The sequence below is a fragment of the Scardinius erythrophthalmus genome (genome assembly GCF_964197995.2).
Source record: "Scardinius erythrophthalmus genome assembly, chromosome: 3".
Lineage (NCBI taxonomy): Eukaryota > Metazoa > Chordata > Actinopteri > Cypriniformes > Leuciscidae > Scardinius > Scardinius erythrophthalmus.
In genome coordinates, this window is record NC_138223.1 from 43,554,262 (window position 1) to 43,575,760 (window position 21,499).

Genomic DNA, 21,499 nt, shown 5'->3' on the forward strand with positions numbered 1-21,499 from the left:
GTATGTGTCTATCAAAAATACGGGACAAATCATGTCCCGCATTGATTTGATACGGAAAGCATCATTTTACCTAAAAATACAGGACAAAAAAAAAAATCTTTGTAATCTTCTATGGTGAGCCAAATATCTTGAAACTTGCATTTTCCAGGCATCACATTTCAGCGGTTTCAGCCTATTTTTGCGGTGTGTCTGTGCATGCGTGAACATCATGGCAACGTACAACACAAAGTACCTCACGCGGGAAACACTTAACGTAACGTGTAAATGCGCGTAACTAAGGTAAATCAAGCAGGCTAGTATGCATAGGCCACGAAGTGTCGGTGAAATAACACATTAGCGGACCGGAGAGAATAATATGGATTTTTTTCCAGAAAACTTCTTGCACAAAATAAATTGAAGCACTTTCAAGGACCTGTATGTTTATTTCCAAGCACTTTCCAGAGCCTTGAACATTTTTTTTTTTTTCAGATTCACAAACTTTCAAGGATTTCAAGGACCCGTGTGAACCCTGAATAAGTCTTCTTTCTCAAGACGGGTGTTTGGGTGGATGGAGAAACCTTGGGAGGAACCAAAACTCAACAGGGCGAGACTATCTTCCCCTGACACACATTCAGACCAAAACAATATTAATCTCAGTATTAATGCTGGGATGAACCAAAAACACAGGTGCAGCTGAGGTGGAGATGACTAACATATATAAGACTGATCAGTCACAGTACAGGACAGTGAAGACTGAGGAACATCTGAAGACAACAAAGCATCTGGTAAGAGTGAGTTTAATATGGTTCTTCCTCCAGTTTTGATTGCATGTTGTGTTCAAACCGCTTGCTGGTCATTGTGACTGCAACACATGTACAGTATAGTTCATTTGGGGTTGGTAAGATGTTTTAATGTCTTTGAAAGAAGGCTGCATTTATTTGATCAAAAATACAGTAAAATCAGTAATATTGTGAAATATTATTACAGTTTGAAATAATTGTTTTCTATGTGAATATATTGTAAAATGTAATTTATTCCTGTGATCAAGGCTGAATTTTCAGCATCATTACTCCAGTCTTCAGTGTCATACGATCCTTCAGAAATCACTCTAATATGATGATTAAGAAACATTTATGATTATTATCAGTGTTGCATATTCTTATGGAAACTGTTATACTTTTTTATGTAAACTGAATTCTCAGAATTCTTTGATGAATAGAAAGCCCAAAAGAACAGTACTTATTTAAAATAGAATATTTTTTCACATAATAAATGCCTTTACTGTTGCTTTAATCAATAAAATCAGCTGTGATGCGATCAGCATAAAATAATGAGTCCACCAACCGAATTAACACAACTGACTGAAAAGAAGCTTCCACCTCTGCTTTCACTTGTCTCTGTGTTTACCTCCAGATATCAGAGATGAAGAGCGTTCTCCCAGTGAAGATGTTGGCAGCGTTGGCTCTGGTTCTGCTGGTGTCCAGTGCGACTGAGGGACGGGTTCTCAGTAAATGTGAGCTGAAGGCTCAACTCGAGGCGGCTCAGATTAAGGTGATTAGAGCCATGGGAGACAAAATGACCGTGGATGATCTCATCGCTAGACGTGAGCAACAGATTCTCTCTCCATATATTTATGTCACATGTGCAGATAAAAGGTTGATCAGCCTCACACCCTTTATTCCTTTTGTTCTGTGGCAGTTGTCTGCAAGGCCAATGCCTCTGGCTTCAACACCAGCTTTGTCAAAGCCATCGCCGCCAAGCCTAAAGAAAACGAGTCCTTTAATACCCTCTCTTTTGGGCATGAAAAGCAGCGGCCCGTCAGGCGGATGTACGGCGTGTTTCAGCTCAGTGATCAGCTGGCCTGTGATTCTGGCATGATGCCGTCGCTCAATGTCTGCAACATGAGCTGCTCTGGTGAGAAAATACCATAACACTATATCCTAAACAATGATTTGTGAATTTCTGGACTCAAAAACTTCCAGATTTCTATGACTCTCATCATTCACAGTGAGCCAGTTTGAATAAGGTTTTGACTCTTTTCTGTTTCCTCCAATAGCTTTGACTGACGATGACATCACAGATGACATCGCCTGCCTGAAGACCGTGATTGGCAGCATGTAAGTAGCACACACACACACTACTATGATCTGCTGTAGATGTCATTTCATATGCATATAACTTTTTGTGTAGGATTCACTTTGAAACTGATTCCACTCAGAAATTGCTAAATTTCACACATAATTAGAAAGAAAAGGCAACTAACACATTTTGCAGTAGAAAACCTGAAATGGTATTTTCTGGTAAAACTACCCCAATAATCTTTGTTTTATTTACAACTACAAATAAAAAGCGTTTTTGACAGTGTAGTTACTGAATGACATTTGGGCATAAGTTTAAAAGGCCTCTATGAAAATGTGCACATATATAAACACTCAATGTAAGTCTTATTATATTCAATTTCTTAACATGTTTTCTTTCTTCACAGTAAACCTAAACCCAAAAACGCCTCTGATATCACTCTTCCACTTGCAACGTAAGTTGAAAATAATAAAATGTATGATCCTTTATATATGCAAAAAGAAGTCTGCCGTAGTCTCTTATTTTCACAATATGTGCAGGATTATTTTTGGATATATTATTATTGAATATATATATTATTATTAATTTTGCAAACATGTAAACCCAGTGCTGTTTAATCGATTAATCGCATTTAAAATAATTATTATATATGTGTAAATTTGTAAATGTATATTTATATATATATGTGTGTGTATATATATGTACACACAGAGATATATATATTATTAATCAAATTATTTACTTCAAGTATAAAGGCTTAAGAAGTAAAATACGGCCTGAACGTTCAAAGTGTGACTGTTGTTTGTGTGTTACAGGTTGAACACTATTTTGGTGAGGGAGTGTCACTTTGTGGTTCCTTCACGTTATTTCGCTGAGTGTCTGACTGCAACAACACCAATTGTTTCAATTGATTGATTTTACTGAGAGAAACAACAGTGTGATTTTACTCTTCAGACCTGCTGTAAAACTGTAGATTTGTACCAGAGATTTACAGAATCAAAATATGTATATACTGACTACCATTACCTACAATATCACTGCATGATTTCTGTCACTCTAAAAACACAACAGTCTGATGTTCCCATGGCAACTGCTTTGATTGAATGGTAATGAGGTCACTATGATGGTGGTGGGATCAGCGTGAGTTTAAACATATTAAGGCTCTGAACAGAGGGTGTTTGTGCATGAATAAACTTTATATTATCGCTGTAATAATGCAAATTTTTGGTGGCGTTTTACATTTCTGTCGACACTTGTAATAAAACTGTCTCCGTTCCTTGAATCACACTGTGCTGATGCTGTGTGTGATTATGATAATATTTGTGAACACTGCTAAAAATGCTTTTCTTACTTAGTATTTTTGTCTGGTTTCCAGTCCAAATATCTAAATATTTATATGCTTTTGAAACCTAAATGTCCCCAACACTTGGGCCACAGTGTCTGAATCATGTCTGAACATAACAAAAAGGGGAAATGAAACTAGACAGATGTCTAAATATATAAACTCATGAGTGAGTAACAAAGTGAAGTATTCAAGAAATCCAGATTTGCTCTTACCTAGTAACAGAATGCTTTGCTGAACTATACATATGAAGGACCAATCATATTGTAGAAAATGTATGCAATGAATCTTATACTATAAAAACTGTTGTAGCCTACTTTTTTTATGTGGCGGGATTGTCTCTGAAATTGGTCTGAGGTCCTCCGGCCGTGATTAAAGCATATTGAAAGGCGTTGTCTGGAGTCTGTCTGGTTAGGACACTAGAGATCTTAATCCCAAGTGATAGTGTTAATTTAGTGGACGAGACGTCGTCCGACTCAGCCGAAATCAATTTGGAGACACGCTAGAGTATAAATTTTAAGTGACGACTGGAGACAGGCTAACTTAAGTCAGGTGCGTATGGAAATTTCTACCACACTACACACTTGATTGTACATATAAGCTCACTTTACAAGTTGTGTTGTGTGTAACTTTACCCAGACGCAGCCGTGATAGATCAGATCATGTTACTCACTTGATTTGATGACTTTGAATTTCATTCAGCAAAACGAAATAATCTTTAAACCATTTAGTTTATTTGAGCTGAGTTAAAATGTCATTTTTCAATAGCTAATTTCTCCAAACACGTCCACATACACAATCTTTGATCATAATCCGAATTAGGACGTCATTATAATGCAGCCAAAGATAAATTACGACCCATCTCTATCACAGAGACAGAAGGCGGGTTTCCATTACAGATTTGCGCAAAACGTTTGCGATTTTTTTTTTCTAAATGTCGACAAAAAACTATTGCGAAATGACGGCGTTTCCATTAAACGACGTTATGCGACTAAAAATTAATTCCAAAAATCATAGCAACAGACATTGGTAGGTTTATGTATCTCAGCCACCGCACTGGCCATTATTATTAATCGAAGGAGATGTATGTGTGTTTTCCAAGCATTAATGGTAAGGAACGACCCTTATTATAGGCCTACTTGAGAGCGGCACATACTGTATGAGGTGTTTCTGGGTGTTTCTCCCTCATATCTGCTTTGATGTCTTGATTGTGGCATTTCTTTGATGTTTAGAATCCAGTATTCTTGTAATTATTTTGTCTTATATGAATTTAATAAAGAACTCTGTCTCGTATTCTGTCCAAACATACCGCGTCATCTACGTCAGGTGACCTGTAAATGCGCAAAAACTGTTTTCATTGCAGTTTTGCTAAATATTTCTTTTTTGAATTGCCTGAAAAATCACCTCATGCGAGCGGAACAACTTTTTTTGCGATAAATGGGAGTTTTTGCGAAATTTTGTTTCCATTTAGATTTTAAATTTAGCCATTTTCCATTTAGCAAATTTAGATATTGAAAGTCAAGTCACCTTCATTTATATTGCGCTTTTAACAATATAAATTGTTTCAGCGCAACTTTACAGTGATAATAGGAAATTGAAGTAACAGATTGTTTTGGCTTTATAGCAGCTCTAGAATAAAGTTATTGTCCAGCTACAGTTAGTTTTGATTGATTCACTTCTGTTGCAAAGATCATTAGTTATTTAACTTAGGGGCCGCTAACACACCTTTCTAACAGTAAACCTTTGACGCACTCCGGCCCGCTCATTCGCACGACAACAGTGCGTGAGAACGCAAACCTTTAAATAGGTTTCAAAATGCAAGCCTTGAAAATAAAAAAAATAAAAACGTTTTCTCTGTGCAAACTTCAAAAACGCAAGCCTGTGAAAACGCTGACTATAGGTATTAGACTTTAGTCTATCGGTATGCGCGTTTGAATATATATGTGCGCAGGCGTGTAGTCTTTACAAATTGAACTCAACAAATTACTTGTCTATTCTTAAAAATGTATAATACATGATTATTCATCGCTTCCGCTTAGCCATTTGAACTGGAATTATTTTGACAACGTTTTATCTGTTGATCAATTATGCTAATTATCACACTACAATACAAGACTACTTGTCAAATAAAAAGATGCACTTGAAATCATTTTAATTCATGAGTATGGATTGCAGAGTGATACTTGACCCAGTAAAAATGACCTCCAATAATCCTGAAAATAGGGATAGTTCAACCAAAAATGAACATTTTGTCATCATTTACTCACCCTTAAGTTGTTCCAAACCTGTATGAGTTTCTTTCTTCTGTTGAACACAAAGGAAGATATTGGTAACCAGACCGTTTCAGTCCCCATTGACTTCAATTTGTATGGATGAAAAAAACATTTCTCAGAATATCAACATTTCTCAGAATATGTTGTTCAACAAAAGAAAGTCATATTTGTAATAGCATGACAGTGAGTGAATGATGACAGAATTTTCATTTTTAAGATAAATGTTAAAGTGTGCCCCTAAAAGCACAAGTGTTCCCTACCTGGACCCCCGTTATCGTGGTCTAGAACTGCCACTAATATGCATATGTAAAATAGCGCGATGATCAACATTAAACAGCATATAAATCAAAACTGCCTAAATGTTACTGAATGAAATAGGACAGTGAATCTTTGGGGGTGTTGAAGGACTCGGTCTACTCTATCTGTGTTTTGATCATCGTTCTGAATCTGATCTGGATGTAGTATTTGAGAAAAACGTGTTTTTCGCAGCATTTTCCTCAAAATGCTACTTTTTTTAATGAAACTACCCACGTTCAAGAGTTGATAAAAAAAAGAATGTATTAAGCTTTAATAAAAAGTTTTGTTGTTGTTGTTGTTGTTACTGTTGTTTAAAAGCTTATAGGCTCCGTTCTTTCTTTTGATAGCCTATAATGCATGTGCACATATTATACAACAAAACATTTTGAAGGCCATGAAACTTTTGTAAAACTGATGAAAAATGCTGGCGGTGGCTGGCAATTTTTTTTTTAAACGCTGGCGGGAAAAGAGTTAATATGGTATAGTATTTTCGATCTACCATACTGCAGTGTGCAACAAGAACGCACAGAGTAACGTTATAACTACTTTCAACACATTTTAATTTTAAAATGTTATACATATTATTTTACTTTTGAACGTATAATTAAAAAACACTGGAACATTTCAGGTGACATTTCTAGACAGGTACAAGCCACCAAAAACAGGACCAGTCCCTAGAAAGTGGGACGTTTAGTCACTAATATAGACTGACATGTGTTCCCCTGAGAGGCCTATCTTTGTGTGAAATAAAAGAGTCTGAGGCTGTTGTATGAAGGTGGTTTTATGACACTGTGTGTTGAGTGTGAAACGTTGCAGTTTGGTTTTCGTGGAACTGGGTGACAACAAGTTCTGAGTAAATTACAATAGTGACTTTGTGCATCTTTTAGAGTCGAGAACACGTCTAAAGAGACACTTCTGTCTCAGCTTGGGTCGAATGTCGTACAGGTTATGTGGCACCTCAGAGAACCAGATTAGACGCATAATTACTAAATAAATACATTTTATATAGTAAATAATAATAATAAAATAGGGGAAAATAAATTTTTCCAGTTCCTTGTAATGAGTTGAAGTGCAGTAGTTTTCAGAATCATTCGATTAATCCATTTCTTTCTAATGGACATTTTTATAATAAATGTAATATAATTAAAAGTACATAAATATGATTTGCTTGTTTGTATGATTATGCAATAATGTTATCTTTTATTTTCTAATTTCACACATATTGATTTGTCAGCATACACTTAAAATAGTGATTTGTTCTTGGTTTTATTTCAAGAAATATACACAGTAATTTGACATCCTAATTTCATCTGGAATTTAAAAGCAGTTCACCGAATAAAGTGTGTTTAATCTCCAGATCATCAGAGATGAAGAGTGTTCTTCTAGTGAAAATACTGGTGGTGTTGCCTCTGGTTCTGTTGGTGTTCAGTATGTGTGAGGCCCACCAGCCCCCTGGTACACCCATAAAGTCACCATTCAAGCCACATAATTTCTTCACCACGACAAAGCCAACCTCAAAATCCACCCCAGTATCCACCTCAAAGCAAATCTGGGCCGCAACCTCCACCTCAAGACCCACTGCAACCTCCACATCAAACCCTACAGCAACCTCCACCGAAACCCCCGCTGCAACCTCCACCTCAAACCCCACTGCAATCTCCAACTCAAACCTCACTGAAACCTCCACCTCAAGCCCCACTGAAATCTCCAACTCATACCTCACTGCAACCTCCACCTCAAGCCCCACTGATATCTCCAACTCAAGCCTCACTGCAACCTCCACCGAAACCCCCACTGCAACCTCCACCGAAACCCCCACCTTAAGCCCCACTGCAACCTCCATCTCAAGCCCCACTGCAACCTCCACCGAAACCCCCACCTTAAGCCCCACTGCAACCTCTACCTCAAGCCCCACTGCAACCTCCACCGAAACCCCCACTGCAACCTCCACCTCAAGCCACACTGCAACCTCCACCTCAAACCCCACTGCAATCTCCACCTCAAGCCCCACTGCAACCTCCACATCAAACCCTACAGCAACCTCCACCGAAACCCCCACTGCAACCTCCACCTCAAACCCCACTGCAATCTCCAACTCAAGCCTCACTGAAACCTCCACCTCAAGCCCCACTGCAATATCTAACTCAAGCTTCACTGCAACCTCCACATCAAACCCCACTGAAATCTCCAACTCAAGCCTCACTGCAACCTCCACCGAAACCCCCACTGCAACCTCCACCGAAACCCCCACCTTAAGCCCCACTGCAACCTCCACCTCAAGCCCCACCGAAACCCCCACCTTAAGCCCCACTGCAACCTCCACCTCAAGCCCCACTGCAACCTCCACCGAAACCCCCACTGCAACCTCCACCTCAAACCCCACTGCAATCTCCAACTCAAGCCTCACTGAAACCTCCACCTCAAGCCCCACTGCAATATCTAACTCAAGCTTCACTGCAACCTCCACCTCAAGCCCCACTGATATCTCCAACTCAAGCCTCACTGCAACCTCCACCGAAACCCCCACTGCAACCTCCACCGAAACCCCCACCTTAAGCCCCACTGCAACCTCCACCTCAAGCCCCACCGAAACCCCCACCTTAAGCCCCACTGCAACCTCCACCTCAAGCCCCACTGCAACCTCCACCGAAACCCCCACTGCAACCTCCACCTCAAACCCCACTGCAATCTCCAACTCAAGCCTCACTGCAACCTCCACCTCAAGCACCACTGAAATCTCCAAATCAAGCCTCACTGCAACCTCCACCGAAACCCCCACCTTAAGCCCCACTGCAACCTCCACCTCAAGCCCCACCGAAACCCCCACCTTAAGCCCCACTGCAACCTCCACCTCAAGCCCCACTGCAACCTCCACCGAAACCCCCACTGCAACCTCCACCTCAAGCCACACTGCAACCTCCACCTCAAACCCCACTGCAACCTCCACCTCAAGCCACACTGCAACCTCCACATCAAACCCTACAGCAACCTCCACCGAAACCCCCACTGCAACCTCCACCTCAAACCCCACTGCAATCTCCAATTCAAGCTTCACTGAAACCTCCACCTCAATCCCCACTGATATCTCCAACTCAAGCCTCACTGCAACCTCCACCGAAACCCCCACTGGAACCTCCACCGAAACCCCTACTGCAACCTCCACCGAAACCCCCACCTTAAGCCCCACTGCAACCTCATTCTCAAGCCCCACTGTAACCTCCACCGAAACTCCCACTGCAACCTCCACCGAAACCCCCACTGCAACCTCCACCGAAACACCTACTGCAACCTCCACCTCAACCCCCGCTGAAACCTCCAACTCAACCCCCGCTGAAACCTCCAACTCAAGTCCCACTGAAACCTCCAACTCAAGTCCCACTGAAACCTCCACATCAAACCCTACAGCAACCTCCACCAAAACCCCCACTGAAACCTCTACCTCAAGCCCCACAACAACCTCCACCGAAACCCCCACTGCAACCTCCACCTCAAGCCACACTGCAACCTCCACCTCAAACCCCACCACAATCTCCACCTCAAGCCCCACTGCAACCTCCACATCAAACCCTACTGCAACCTCCACCGAAACACCTACTGCAACCTCCACCTCAACCCCCGCTGAAACCTCCAACTCAACCCCCACTGAAACCTCCAACTCAAGCCTCACTGCAACCTCCAACTCAACCCCCACTGAAACCTCCACCTCAAGCCCCACAGCAACCTCCACTGAAACCCCCACTGCAACCTCCACATCAAACCCCACTGCAACCTTTACATCAAACCCTACTGCAACCTCCACCGAAAGCCCCACAGCAACCTCCACCTTAAGCCCCACTGCAACCTCCACCGAAAGCCCCACAGCAACCTCCACCTTAAGCCCCACTGCAACCTCCACCTCAAGCCCCACTGCAACCTCCACCTCAAACCCCAATGCAACCTCCACCGAAACCCCTACTGCAACCTCCACCTCAAGCCCCACTGCAACCTCCACCGAAACCCCAACTGCAACCTCCACCTCAAGCCCCACTGCAACCTCCACTGAAACCCCTACTGCAACCTCCACCTCAAGCCTCACTCAAACCTCCACCTCAAACCCCAATGCAACCTCCACCAAAACCCCTACTGCAACCTCCACCTCAAGCCCCACTGCAACCTCCACCGAAACCCCTACTGCAACCTCCACCTCAAGCCCCACTGCAACCTCCACCTCAAACCCCAATGCAACCTCCACCGAAACCCCTACTGCAACCTCCACCTCAAGCCCCACTGCAACCTCCACCTCAAACCCCAATGCAACCTCCACCAAAACCCCTACTGCAACCTCCACCTCAAGCCCCACTGCAACCTCCACAGAAACCCCCACTGCAACCTCAATCTTAAGCTCTATTGCAACTTTCACCTCAAGCTTCACTGCAACCTCCACTGAAACCTCCACCTCAAGTCCCACTGCAACCTTCACCTCAAGCTCCACTGCAACCTCCACCTCAAGCCCCACAGGAACCTCAATCACAACATCCATCTTAACCCCCACTGCAACCTCCACCTCAAGCCTCACCGAAAACTCTACTGAAACCCCCACTGCAACTTCCACTGAAACCTCCACCTCAAGCTCCACTGCAACCTCCACTGAAACCTCCACCTCAAGTCCCACTGCAACCTTCACCTCAAGCTCCACTGCAACCTCCACCTCAAGCCCCACAGGAACCTCAATCACAACATCCATCTTAACCCCCACTGCAACCTCCACCTCAAGCCTCACCGAAAACTCTACTGAAACCCCCACTGCAACTTCCACTGAAACCTCCACCTCAAGCTCCACTGCAACCTCCACTGAAACCTCCACCTCAAGTCCCACTGCAACCTTCACCTCAAGCTCCACTGCAACCTCCACCTCAAGCCCCACAGGAACCTCAATCACAACATCCATCTTAACCCCCACTGCAACCTCCACCTCAAGCCTCACCGAAAACTCTACTGAAACCCCCACTGCAACTTCCACTGAAACCTCCACCTCAAGCTCCACTGCAACCTCTACCTCAAGCCTCACAACAACCTCCACCAAAACCTCCACCTCAAGCCACACTGCAACCTTCACCTCAAGCTCCACTGCAACCTCCACCTCAAGCACCACAGGAACCTCAATCACAACATCCACCTTAACCCCCATTGCAACATCCACCTCAAGCCTCACCCAAAACTCTACTGAAACCCCCACTGCAACTTCCACCTCAAGCCCCAGCGCAACCTCCACTTCAAGCCCCAAAGCAACCTCCACCTCAAACCCCACTGCAAGCTCTAAAAAGACCTCTACTGCAACCTCTAAAAAGACCTCTACTGCAACCTCCAACTCAAGCCTCACTGCAACCTCCACCAAAACCCCTACTGCAACCTCCACCTCAACCCCCACTGCAACCTCCACCTCAAGCCCCATAGCAACCTCCACCACAACAATCACTCACCAGCAGGAAAATAAAATGAACAAATTGTAATTTATGAATGGTTAAAGGGCTCATGTCATACATTGTATTGTATTTTTTTCCTGACATCAACTTAATGTTTGTAAACTTTTCTTGTTTGTTTTGGGTTCTTCTCTGACATAATCATACAGTTTGTTCAAATCTTCTGAATGTATAATGGGTTGTTTCATGTTTCATTCCATTTCAAAAAATGGAAAGCAACATCAAAACATTTGCCTTTTTCTATAAAAGTATAAAACTTTCACAAATGATAACAATAAAATGAAACAAAAACCCATATCTGCACAACATGAGGAGGTTGGGTCTAATAGTGCATTGATTCACACGTAGCCTATTCACACGTAGCCAGATTTAATGTCAGTTAAATCTGCGTTCATGCAGAACTCTTCATTCATAAATAATTGTGCACTAAAACTTCTAAATGTAGGTTACAATAAAATAGAATCATCTGTATGCAAAAAAAACCATTGATGAGCTATACCATAAAATTGGAGAAAGTGACTCGACTAAACTATTAAGGCTATAAGAAACAATTAATTACATTAACAAAATGCAGCCTGTATATTTGTATGCAAATTCTGGACAAAGACAGGATCGCATATAGTCTAGGGCTATATTTAACTGTTTTTTGAGTTTTAACCGTTTGTGAGAATAAAACACTTTACGTAACAGGCAGATCTTAATGTGCATGTTCAGATGGAAAACCTGCACGTGTGTACTATGTACTATAACGTGTACTAATTTTAATCCCAAACTATTTGACCAGGAAAGCATTGCCACACTTTCCACCTTGCATGGTAACAAACTAACTAGCCAAGTTGTTTTTTTGATCCAGAACAAAGCAAAATCTTGCTTGCATCATTCTGTTTGGGTTTTCGTATCGAAGTGGACCCATGAAGACCTCTAATATAGGCCTATGTTTCCTACGTGACAAACTCAGTTCTCCTCCCAGCATTGTCCCGTGTCCCAGTCAGTCTGTCCAGATCTTATTATGCTGTAGTCTAGAGGCGTCACATAACCTGTACATGACATTTGATCCCTTCTGAGACAATAACTTTTTCAGATATTACTGTCTGCACAAAAAAATTCATTGTCTTCATTTCTTGAATCTGTGCACTGAAACCAAACCGTAACACTACATACAGAACATAAAGTGGCATAAAACCGCCTACACACTGACACACAACTCTTCAAAATCCTACTTCACAGAAGCCACTGACGCATTTGAGGTGTAATAGACGGACCACCTCAGGGGAACATGTGGGGCTATATCTACATATTCGGCTCACCCTCTACTTGCAAATACTCCCGGTAAGAGAAACAAAGAGAGATCATGAGTATCCATCCAGGCATGAAGATGTTGGCAGCTGTGGTTGTTTTATTCCTGGCGGTCGGCATGAGTGACAGTGTGATTCTGAATAAATGTGAGCTGAAGCAGCAGCTTCAGACGGACCTTACCCTGCCTCCGAATATGACCGACGTGCTGGCGCAGAGTAAGTGTCCATCTCTAAATCCAGAGCTTAATATCTGACTTGAGATACCGAACACTGATGCTTCTGTGTGTATTAATATAGTTACTGTTTCACAGTTTGCAGATGAGCATATAGATTTTTTGGTCACTTATATGGAAAAAGGTGCCGGTGATATTCTTCAAAAATGACCCTTCAGGCTCACAGAATAAAGGCTTATGCACACCAAGGATGATAATTATAACATAAAATAATATAAAAATTAAGTGTCCAAAAGGGGGTTTTCACAGTGATGCCAGAAACATTTTTGGTTCCACAAAGAACTTTTCAGTGAACCGTTCTTAAAAGAATAATCTTTTTTAGAACAATTTAAACATTTAAAGAACCTTTTTCCTCAATAAAGAACTTTTTGTGGAATGGAAAGATTCCATGGTTGTTAAAGGTTCTTTATGGAACCATAGATTCCAATTAAGGACCTTTAAAGTCCACACCACAGCTATAACGATAACGGCACTGAGGAACGATATCATTGGAATCACTATCAAGGACAATTCTTTTCAGCTCAAGAATGATTAAAGCACTAACAGGCAAACAGAAATGGTTGAGCATTTGAAGTGGCAGGAGACAAAACTGTAGCGCACGCTTAGAATAAACAGAACAACATTGTGCGTTGGTGCAGATGCTAGTCATCGTTATCGTTTATTGTATTTGTTGTGAACTTGCCTTATCTGAAACTCTCTTTACAGTCGTGTGCCATGTCCAGCTGACCTCTAACTTCAATACCAGCGCCATTAAGACGATCACTGAGCCAAAAAATTCAGGTGAAAGTCACGGTCCTCGTAAGGGCAGGTCTGCCAAGAGCCAAGGAAAAAATAAAGGCCGCCCCTCCAGTAAAGTCACCTCTCCACCCCACTTGGAAAGTGCCGAGGACAAAAATGAGGTCTGGACCTTGTACGGCTTGTTCCAGCTAAGTGACCATGTGGTGTGCAACTCCACCCAAAGTCATTCACTGAACCTCTGTGGACTGACCTGCAACAGTGAGTATATTCACTTTTACTCAACACAGATGCTTTAAATTAATCAAAAGTGACAGTAAAGACATTTATAATGTTACAAAAGGTATATATTTCAAATAAATGCTGTTCTTTTGAACGTTCTATTCATCAAAGAATTAGAGCAGCACGAATGTTATTTTCGAATATATTCAAATAATCACAAAAAGTACTGGGATAAAAAAAATGGTTCACATATAAACACTTAAAATCAATTTTTGAAAGTAAACTTGGCATTTCAAATAACAATTGTATCGATTACATCGTTACACCAGTAGGTGGCGACAAGTGACCGTAAAAAAGTATATTTGTCAATGAATCATTCATTCAAGAGAAAAACACTGATTAATCTAGTAATGAATAAAGTATTTGAGTGAGTCATTGAATTATTCATTCAACACGATTTTGTAAAAATAATTCATTCAGATTAAACATTCGTGTGTGTGTGCTCTTAAATGAATGTGATTTTTTTTTCTTTTTCAGAGCTGCTTGACGATAACATCAGTGATGACTTGGCCTGTGTCCAGGTCCTTATAAATAAAATGTGAGTAAATTTTATTTTAATAGTACACATACATATCAGAAAATGCTATTATCGTATAAAGCTATTGTCACACTACATCTTAATTTCTAGTGTAGTACACTTTAATTATCTGAGCTATAATACACAAAAATGTACATTATTCCTGAAATGTGTTTGTAGACGTTTGAATTATTGTTAATTTTGCAGACTGTAGGCCTAGTGTCAACATTTATTCCACATAGAAATCATATTAGTAGTGAATCCTTATAAGGCTGAAACTGTGTTCATCTGACTATCACAGGACTGCAGTGATTCCTGACCCCAAAACTGCTAAACACATCCGTAAAATGTAAGTGAATGAAACCTACACGTTTAATATACAATAACCAATTCAATACAGCAATTAATGGAAAACATGAATGCATTTACTGTTTACATGTAAGAATATTAGAAACTAATATAAAAGTCTCTACAATAGCTGTAGATAATTTATTTTCTAAAACGCATACAGTCTTTAATGTTTAATACTTTCCTTTGACAGGATCTCTTTGATCTACCAGCCGGAGTGTATCAATGCAAAGGCCTCTACATACTTCGCTGACTGTCAATAATCCTGAGTTTTAGACCTCTTGATTTGAATCCTGAACCTTGATGTCCCCTGCTTTACTTCTACATTTATGCGCATTTATGAACTTAGCTTTAGACATCAAATCCTGGCACCATTTGAGTGTCTTATTCTGTACGAGTCATTAAATCCTTTTAAAATGCAGTGATGTGCTCATGAATTTAATTCATTTCTTCAGTCATGTACATTGTGGACAACCCAAATCAGATGTAAAACACATGGCTTTTGAGAAGGTGTGTAGGTTGATGGTTGGTTTAGTGAAATGACGGATTGGTGGTTCTCTAATTTTCTAATCAGTGGTTAAGATGAGTAAGTTACGATATTTATACACGATATTTTTTTCCCTTCCTCTTAAGGATTTAATGGGCATTAGATGGCCACTAGATGGCGTGCTTGTTTTTATTAAATAAATGGCACCCTTGATTTTTGAGTAGTACTGGGATAATAAAACACAAAAATACACAAATATTTTATAATAATCTGTTCCACATTCATCACAGAATGCATGTCAGCATATATCAACACCATTAGTTGTGTCAGATATTTATTATTGATACTGACAAATCCAGCCTTCACTTGAATGAATACATTTGAAACAGGATGGTTTCAAACTGGCTTTCAACTCAAGTCAGAAAATCATACAACCATAACTATAAGTAAATGCCGCAGCCTTTCTGATGTGGTTAGCTACTAACCTGAGCTGCTAAAAATTAGGGGAAAAGAAATTCAAGCAACAACATTTATAATGTAACACACACATACTAATAATATTTAAAACTTTTTCCAACAAATGTTGTTGAGTGAAATATTAAAAGAGGACCTTTAATATTTTTTTTTTCAGTGTATTGTAGGCAATGGGAATATGTAAAAAAAAAGTTCAGTGACACTTAGTGGTCTTTAATGTGGTCTTTATTAGAAATACTTGAGAAGACTACATGACTGATGATGATAATGCAAAACCTGTCAGGACTGTGATTTATGTCTGAATACAAACAAGGACTAATGCAGTCATGCAGATATAAAAAAGTAACATTTAACTGACTGATCTCTATTAATTGTGCTACAACATAAAGTGTGTCTAACTAGGCAGTATTTCAAAGTAAAACACATGGTGATTACTTCCTGATAACACATAGCCTACATCTGTAAATACTGTACAAGCACAAAGATTTACTCTCATGACAATGTATAATACATTGTTTAAATTCAAAACTAGTATGAATATCGAGATATCTTTTTATTCTATGTATGGTTTAGTACATTGCCGTATAAAAGACCCTGCCAAATACAGTTTAGATGAGGTCTTCACGTTAAGGGAGGACCGGGGCTAATTGTCACATTTTTACTCTAGTGAATATTTCTCACTCTAGGCATATTTTTAGAAAACAGACCCTTTTCACATTTCCAGGTTTCTCAGAAGCGGAAGTCGTCATGGTTGGGTAAACTTCTATAGCGGTGAAAAAAAGACTACATTAAATATATTTTTGCTCAAATAGCAAAAGAAAAACTCCACAATAGAGTTTTCACAACTTAAAAAAAAGGGTCAAATAAAAAAAAGATTGATAACGGCAGTCAGAAAGAGAAAGATTTTACTGTTTTACTTTACTGTTACACTCACAGAAGCATTAACTAGTTTTTTGTGATTTGATGCAAAGGTAATATAATACAAAGTATAGAGTAATAAATATATACATTAAAAAATGAAAATATAAAAAACTGCAGGATTTAAGATGCTGATGGCCGATAAAACGCGTCATCATAGTTTGTGAAAAACGTCTGTTAACTCAGGCACATACCTTAAAGGGGTGTATTAACGCCTTTGTCAAGTCTTTGACAAATCTTTGATGTCCCCAGAGTGTGTATGTGAAGTTTTAGCTCAAAATACCCCACATATTTATATATAGCATGTTAAAATTGTCACTTTTTGAAGGTGAGCAAAAACGCACAGTTTATTGTAGTCCTTAAAAAGCAATTTCTTTAAAAGAAAATCTCTCCTTTTGCTTTAAACTTTGAGCGTTGTAACTTTGTTGTTTATGCTCAAACAGCAACATTATACACTAACTAATGGTGAAATCATAATCAACCACCCCTTTAACGTTTCACCGTTGTTCAACAGACGAACCAGTTGAACCAGTTCTGGAGAAAATAAGCATGTGTGTAACTGATATAAATAGCCCTTGGTGTGTGACAACTAGCCCCGGTGTCTCTACAATAGACTTCTCTCAGACAAACTCCCCTCTCGCCTTGAGCTCCGGACACAGTTTGGCCTCGAGGTCTTCGATCTTGATGGACTCGACGTCTTTGCCGCTGCTGAGGCTGGCGGCGCGCGTGATCTTCGTCAGCGTGTCCTCGTAGGGCGGCGGGAGGTAGACCATGAGGAAGACCCCGTCAGACATGTCCGAGCTCATGCTGTTCAGCCGCTCCGCGTTCCCGGTGAGTGACGACAGAATCTCGGCGTTGCGCTCCGGGTCCTGCAGGTCTAGTGCGATGATGTTGCTAAGTCCGAGCTTGTTCTGTCTGAATCTTCGGTAAAGAAGGACAAACGCGATGCCGAACACGATGAGAGTGACAAGCGGGAGAACGACGTACAGGATGAGCTCTGATTTCCCGTTGTTTTCCATCGAAAGCTCATTCCAGTGGTAACCCTAAAGGGGCATAAAGGACATGATTTTGAACATTTGTATTTGAAGGCCTGCATAGTCCTAAAAACCCTTAAAAGGGATAGTTCGCCCAAAAATTTAAATGCAGTCATCACTTACTCAGCCTCATGTTGTTCCAAACCCATAAGACTTTCGTTCATCTTCGGAAACAAAAATGAAGATATTTTTAATGAAATCTGAGAGATTTCTGTCCCTCCGTTGACAAGCTTCGCAACTACCATTTTAATGCTTCATAATTTCATAAAGAGATCGTAAAACTAATTCATTTGAATAGAGCAGTTTAGTCCAAATTTTCTAAAGAGACTCGATAAATTTATATGATTGAATTTAGGCTTTTTACTCACATATAAACATTATTCAGCAAACAAACAGAAGCTCAAACAAACATGCTTGACGCACGAGAACAAATCTCTTGCTGAAGCTCAAACGTGCTGCGTAACATGAGAATGAACCTCATTGGTTCTCGCATGTCATCTGAACATGCTTGAGCTTTCGTCTACCACAGCTGATGTGAGTTGATGAATGCTTAAATGTGAATACAAGACTAAATTAAATCTGTTCGTTATATAAAGTGATTGTGTCTCTTCAGAAAATTTGGACTAAACCACTAATCCAAGAAATCTCTTTATGAACTTTTTGAAGCATCAAAGTGGTAGTTGTCAATGGAGGGACAGAAATCTCTCAGATTGTCAAAAATGATCTACATTTGTGTTCTGAAGATGAACAAAAGTCTTGGAACAACATGAGTGTGAGTGATTTATGACAGAATTTTCATTCATGGGTGAACTCTCTTTAAAATCATACATTTTCATACAAATCAAACTTGATGAAATCGAACTTGAAATCAAACATATGAAATCGCAAAGGTAAGTTAATTTTTTTTCATTATACTGGGTTTGTATTTCCTTTGCTTTACTGGATCGAAGGCTTGTTTCAAAGCCTGACCAGCTGAAAAGTGTCCAAAACCCTCTTAAACCAGATAAGGCCAGACTGGGAGAAAAGCTTTAACCAGCAGTTTTCAGTAAGGAGATAACATCTGAATATATAAAACCAGAAAGACATGAAATATGATGAAAGCGAAGACTGATCTATTCACACATTTCATATAAGAAACTTGTAGAATTCCAAACCAAACATTTTATTCTCTAGTTCCATAAAAAAAATAACTATGTACTGATGCTAGAACCAAGAAATCAATGATTTGAAGAAGCTACAATGCATTATCAAAGCGTTTTTAAGCCTTAAAGGTGCTCTAAGTCATGTCACGCGTTTTTAGGCCAAAACATTTTTGTCACAAAGAGCAAACATCTCCTCACTATCCTCTAGCTACTATCTGACATTCAGTTGCTCTGTTTTTGCAGAACAGGTAAATCCACTTTTCTTTCTAAACTGACGTTCATGTTCGCAAAACCAACACAAGGAAGTAATTAGCTAGATTTATGCAGTCAGCGTTAACTTTGGTGAATACAACATGTATGTTTCTAGCAGCGATCAATCTCTATTGTAAATGATCAAATAAATTCACAATAGGGCGACAATTTGTGTAAGTTAACGGTTGTTTTCAACCACGGTTTGTTATGAATTTGAATGTTCATTTATAGGCTATTGACAACTTTGACTAAATTTGTTTACGACGCCGCCGTTGTTTATGCTCAATGGGAAACGCGAAGCTAACGTTATCTTGCTATCATTGCGTCCTTGTATGGGAGCTAACATATAGTTAAAACCTCAGGTGGCAAAACGATTTTAAGATAATGTTTCTCTTTTTCTGTATTCTGTTCTGCAATATATAAAAGCATTTATCTAACTTGGCGACATTACACATTGAATGAAGTATCAGGTATCAGTAAAACTTAACTTTGTAGTGACTATTTTGACTTTCCTTTATGCCGGAAGGGAAGGGAGGGGAGGAGGGAGGAGACGGGATGAGGAGGAGGGAGGGTCTAGCCAGCCTCCGTTTTGTTTGACAACAATTCGAATGTCAACAAGAAGTAACGTCTCCCGACATCGCTTAGAGAACCTTTAACAGAGCCATATCAAGACTACAGTGAAAAGTGGTCTTGCAAAGTTTTCCAGATAAGAAGATATCTACGAATGGATCCATTAACTTCTCTAATGGCCTCATTCCACAACCTCTTTCAATAAAAGTTTCTTCAACTCATCTCTTGACCAAATCTGTAAAGAGCTCCCAAAAAACACAAGGGTAACTTGCTTTTCTAATCCAGAACCAGTGTGTCCACCATAACTGGACTGCATCCCAAAATCTGTTCCTTCTTCCACCGTTTTACCAATGCTAATCACATAATGCTGCTTTTCAGCCAGATTAGATATTCTGGTGCTTTAAACCCCTTAGTTTATGCCAGAGCACAGTGTCACCTCAAATAAACCCCTATGGAGATCACAACTGAAACTTCAAAAACATCAGAAATTCAACACAAAACAAATGTCTTGAGTTGATTCTCACATGAACTGAATGACTGAAGCCAGAAGTACTGCAGGTCAGAGTTATTAAAATTTTGAAAATTATTATTTTCAATTTGTCCTTTTAGCTTCCATTATTTTTCACTCTTACTAAATAAAGGATCCCATTGGGGTTTCACAGAAGAACCATTTTTTTGGTTCCCATGCAAATAACCTTTCAGTGAACCGTTCTTAAAGGGATAGTTCACCCAAAATTGAAAATTCTGTCATCAAACAGTTGTGAGGCACCATTGACTTCCATAGTATTTTTTTTCCCCCATACTATATAAGTCAATGGTGCCCCACAACGCTTTGGTTACAAACATTGTTCAAAATATCTTCCTTTGGGTTCAGCAGAACAAAGAAATGTATACAGGTTTGGAACAACCTGAGGGCGAGTAAATGACATAATTTTCATTTTTGTTTGAACTCTCTCTTTAAAATAACCATTTTTCTTAGTGTGGACAAAATTTTAATAATCTAAATAACCTTTTTCCACTATCTAGAACCTTTTGTCCAATGGAATGGTTCTTCATGGAACCGGTGATGCCAATAAAGAACCTTTATTTTTAAGAGTGTAGTTTGAGTTTTTCTGTGTCTCAAAGAACATTTCTGTGTCTAATCTGTCATTTTCTGTGCTACTTCTCTAATTGGGATTGCTCACGTACCTGTAGCCGTTGTTCCACCGTAGGCGGTGAAGGAGACCCCGAAACCCAGTCATCTCTTCCAGCTGGTCCAAACTTTATCCAGCTGCTGTCCAACAATCGTCGCATTCTGCCGTTGACAGAAGAGCTTCGGCTGATGATGGAGAGCGCGAGCTCAGCGGATGAGAGAGACAGACCAGCAGCTGTCTAAAGAGCGCAGCGGGATAACAGCTGCATCTTGTGTCTGTCTGAACTCAGAGTGTGTGTGTGAGAGAGAGAGAGATGGAGTTTGTGTGTGTTAAGTACTGTCTCACATGCTCGCACATGCAGATCAGTGGAAATCAGGCCAGCGGTCAGCCAATGGCGCGGGGCGAAAGAACACCCGAAAGGCAATCATTCGGAGATTTGTGCTGTGCGCAGCTGGCCTATATTTAATAAACAGCAGAGAGCTGTCAATCAAACAAGTTTCAGAGCTGCTGGGGCAGCAGACGCGTGCGATGAAGTGTGTGTGTGTGTGAGATGCATGTTAACATGAACATCTAGGAATGGTTCAGAAGAGGCAGCTGTTGCTTTAAGATATACTTTTTGCTTTGGAGGAACTTAACCCTGCAAGGCCTGA

General features: G+C 40.2%; 3 protein-coding genes across 3 annotated transcripts; 2 read left to right on the top strand and 1 right to left on the bottom strand.

Moving 5' to 3' along the window:
• Positions 1–683: 683 nt before the first annotated feature.
• Positions 684–6,945, top strand: LOC308687899 (lysozyme C-like; the record flags this gene model as incomplete). Its single annotated transcript, XM_081360724.1, has 5 exons — positions 684–764; positions 1,393–1,582; positions 1,678–1,893; positions 2,036–2,096; positions 6,858–6,945. 5 exons carry the CDS (start codon positions 684–686, stop codon positions 6,943–6,945), a joined length of 636 nt encoding a protein of 211 aa, XP_081216850.1.
• A 5,744-nt stretch (positions 6,946–12,689) lies between these two features.
• On the top strand, positions 12,690–15,260 carry LOC308688390 (uncharacterized protein). Its single transcript, XM_081361406.1, has 5 exons — positions 12,690–12,940; positions 13,663–13,953; positions 14,452–14,512; positions 14,793–14,840; positions 15,033–15,260. The coding sequence occupies exons 1-5, from the start codon at positions 12,781–12,783 to the stop codon at positions 15,100–15,102; spliced, it is 630 nt and encodes a 209-aa protein (XP_081217532.1). The 5' UTR covers positions 12,690–12,780; the 3' UTR covers positions 15,103–15,260.
• A 2,078-nt stretch (positions 15,261–17,338) lies between these two features.
• On the bottom strand, positions 17,339–21,009 carry smim28 (small integral membrane protein 28; the record flags this gene model as incomplete). The annotated part of the gene is made up of 2 exons (XM_081361101.1): positions 17,339–17,761; positions 20,905–21,009. The coding sequence occupies 2 exons, from the start codon at positions 21,007–21,009 to the stop codon at positions 17,339–17,341; spliced, it is 528 nt and encodes a 175-aa protein (XP_081217227.1).
• Positions 21,010–21,499: the final 490 nt, after the last annotated feature.

What these genes read in the sequence shown, in the direction of transcription:
- LOC308688390 (XM_081361406.1), top strand. Translation starts at nt 12,781, where the DNA reads ATGAGTATCCATCCAGGCATGAAGATGTTGGCAGCTGTGGTTGTTTTA. An exon ending in GACCGACGTGCTGGCGCAGA is followed by an intron (nt 12,941 to 13,662) that starts GTAAGTGTCCAT and finishes CTCTCTTTACAG; the next exon opens with TCGTGTGCCATGTCCAGCTG. An exon ending in CTGTGGACTGACCTGCAACA is followed by an intron (nt 13,954 to 14,451) that starts GTGAGTATATTC and finishes TTTCTTTTTCAG; the next exon opens with AGCTGCTTGACGATAACATC.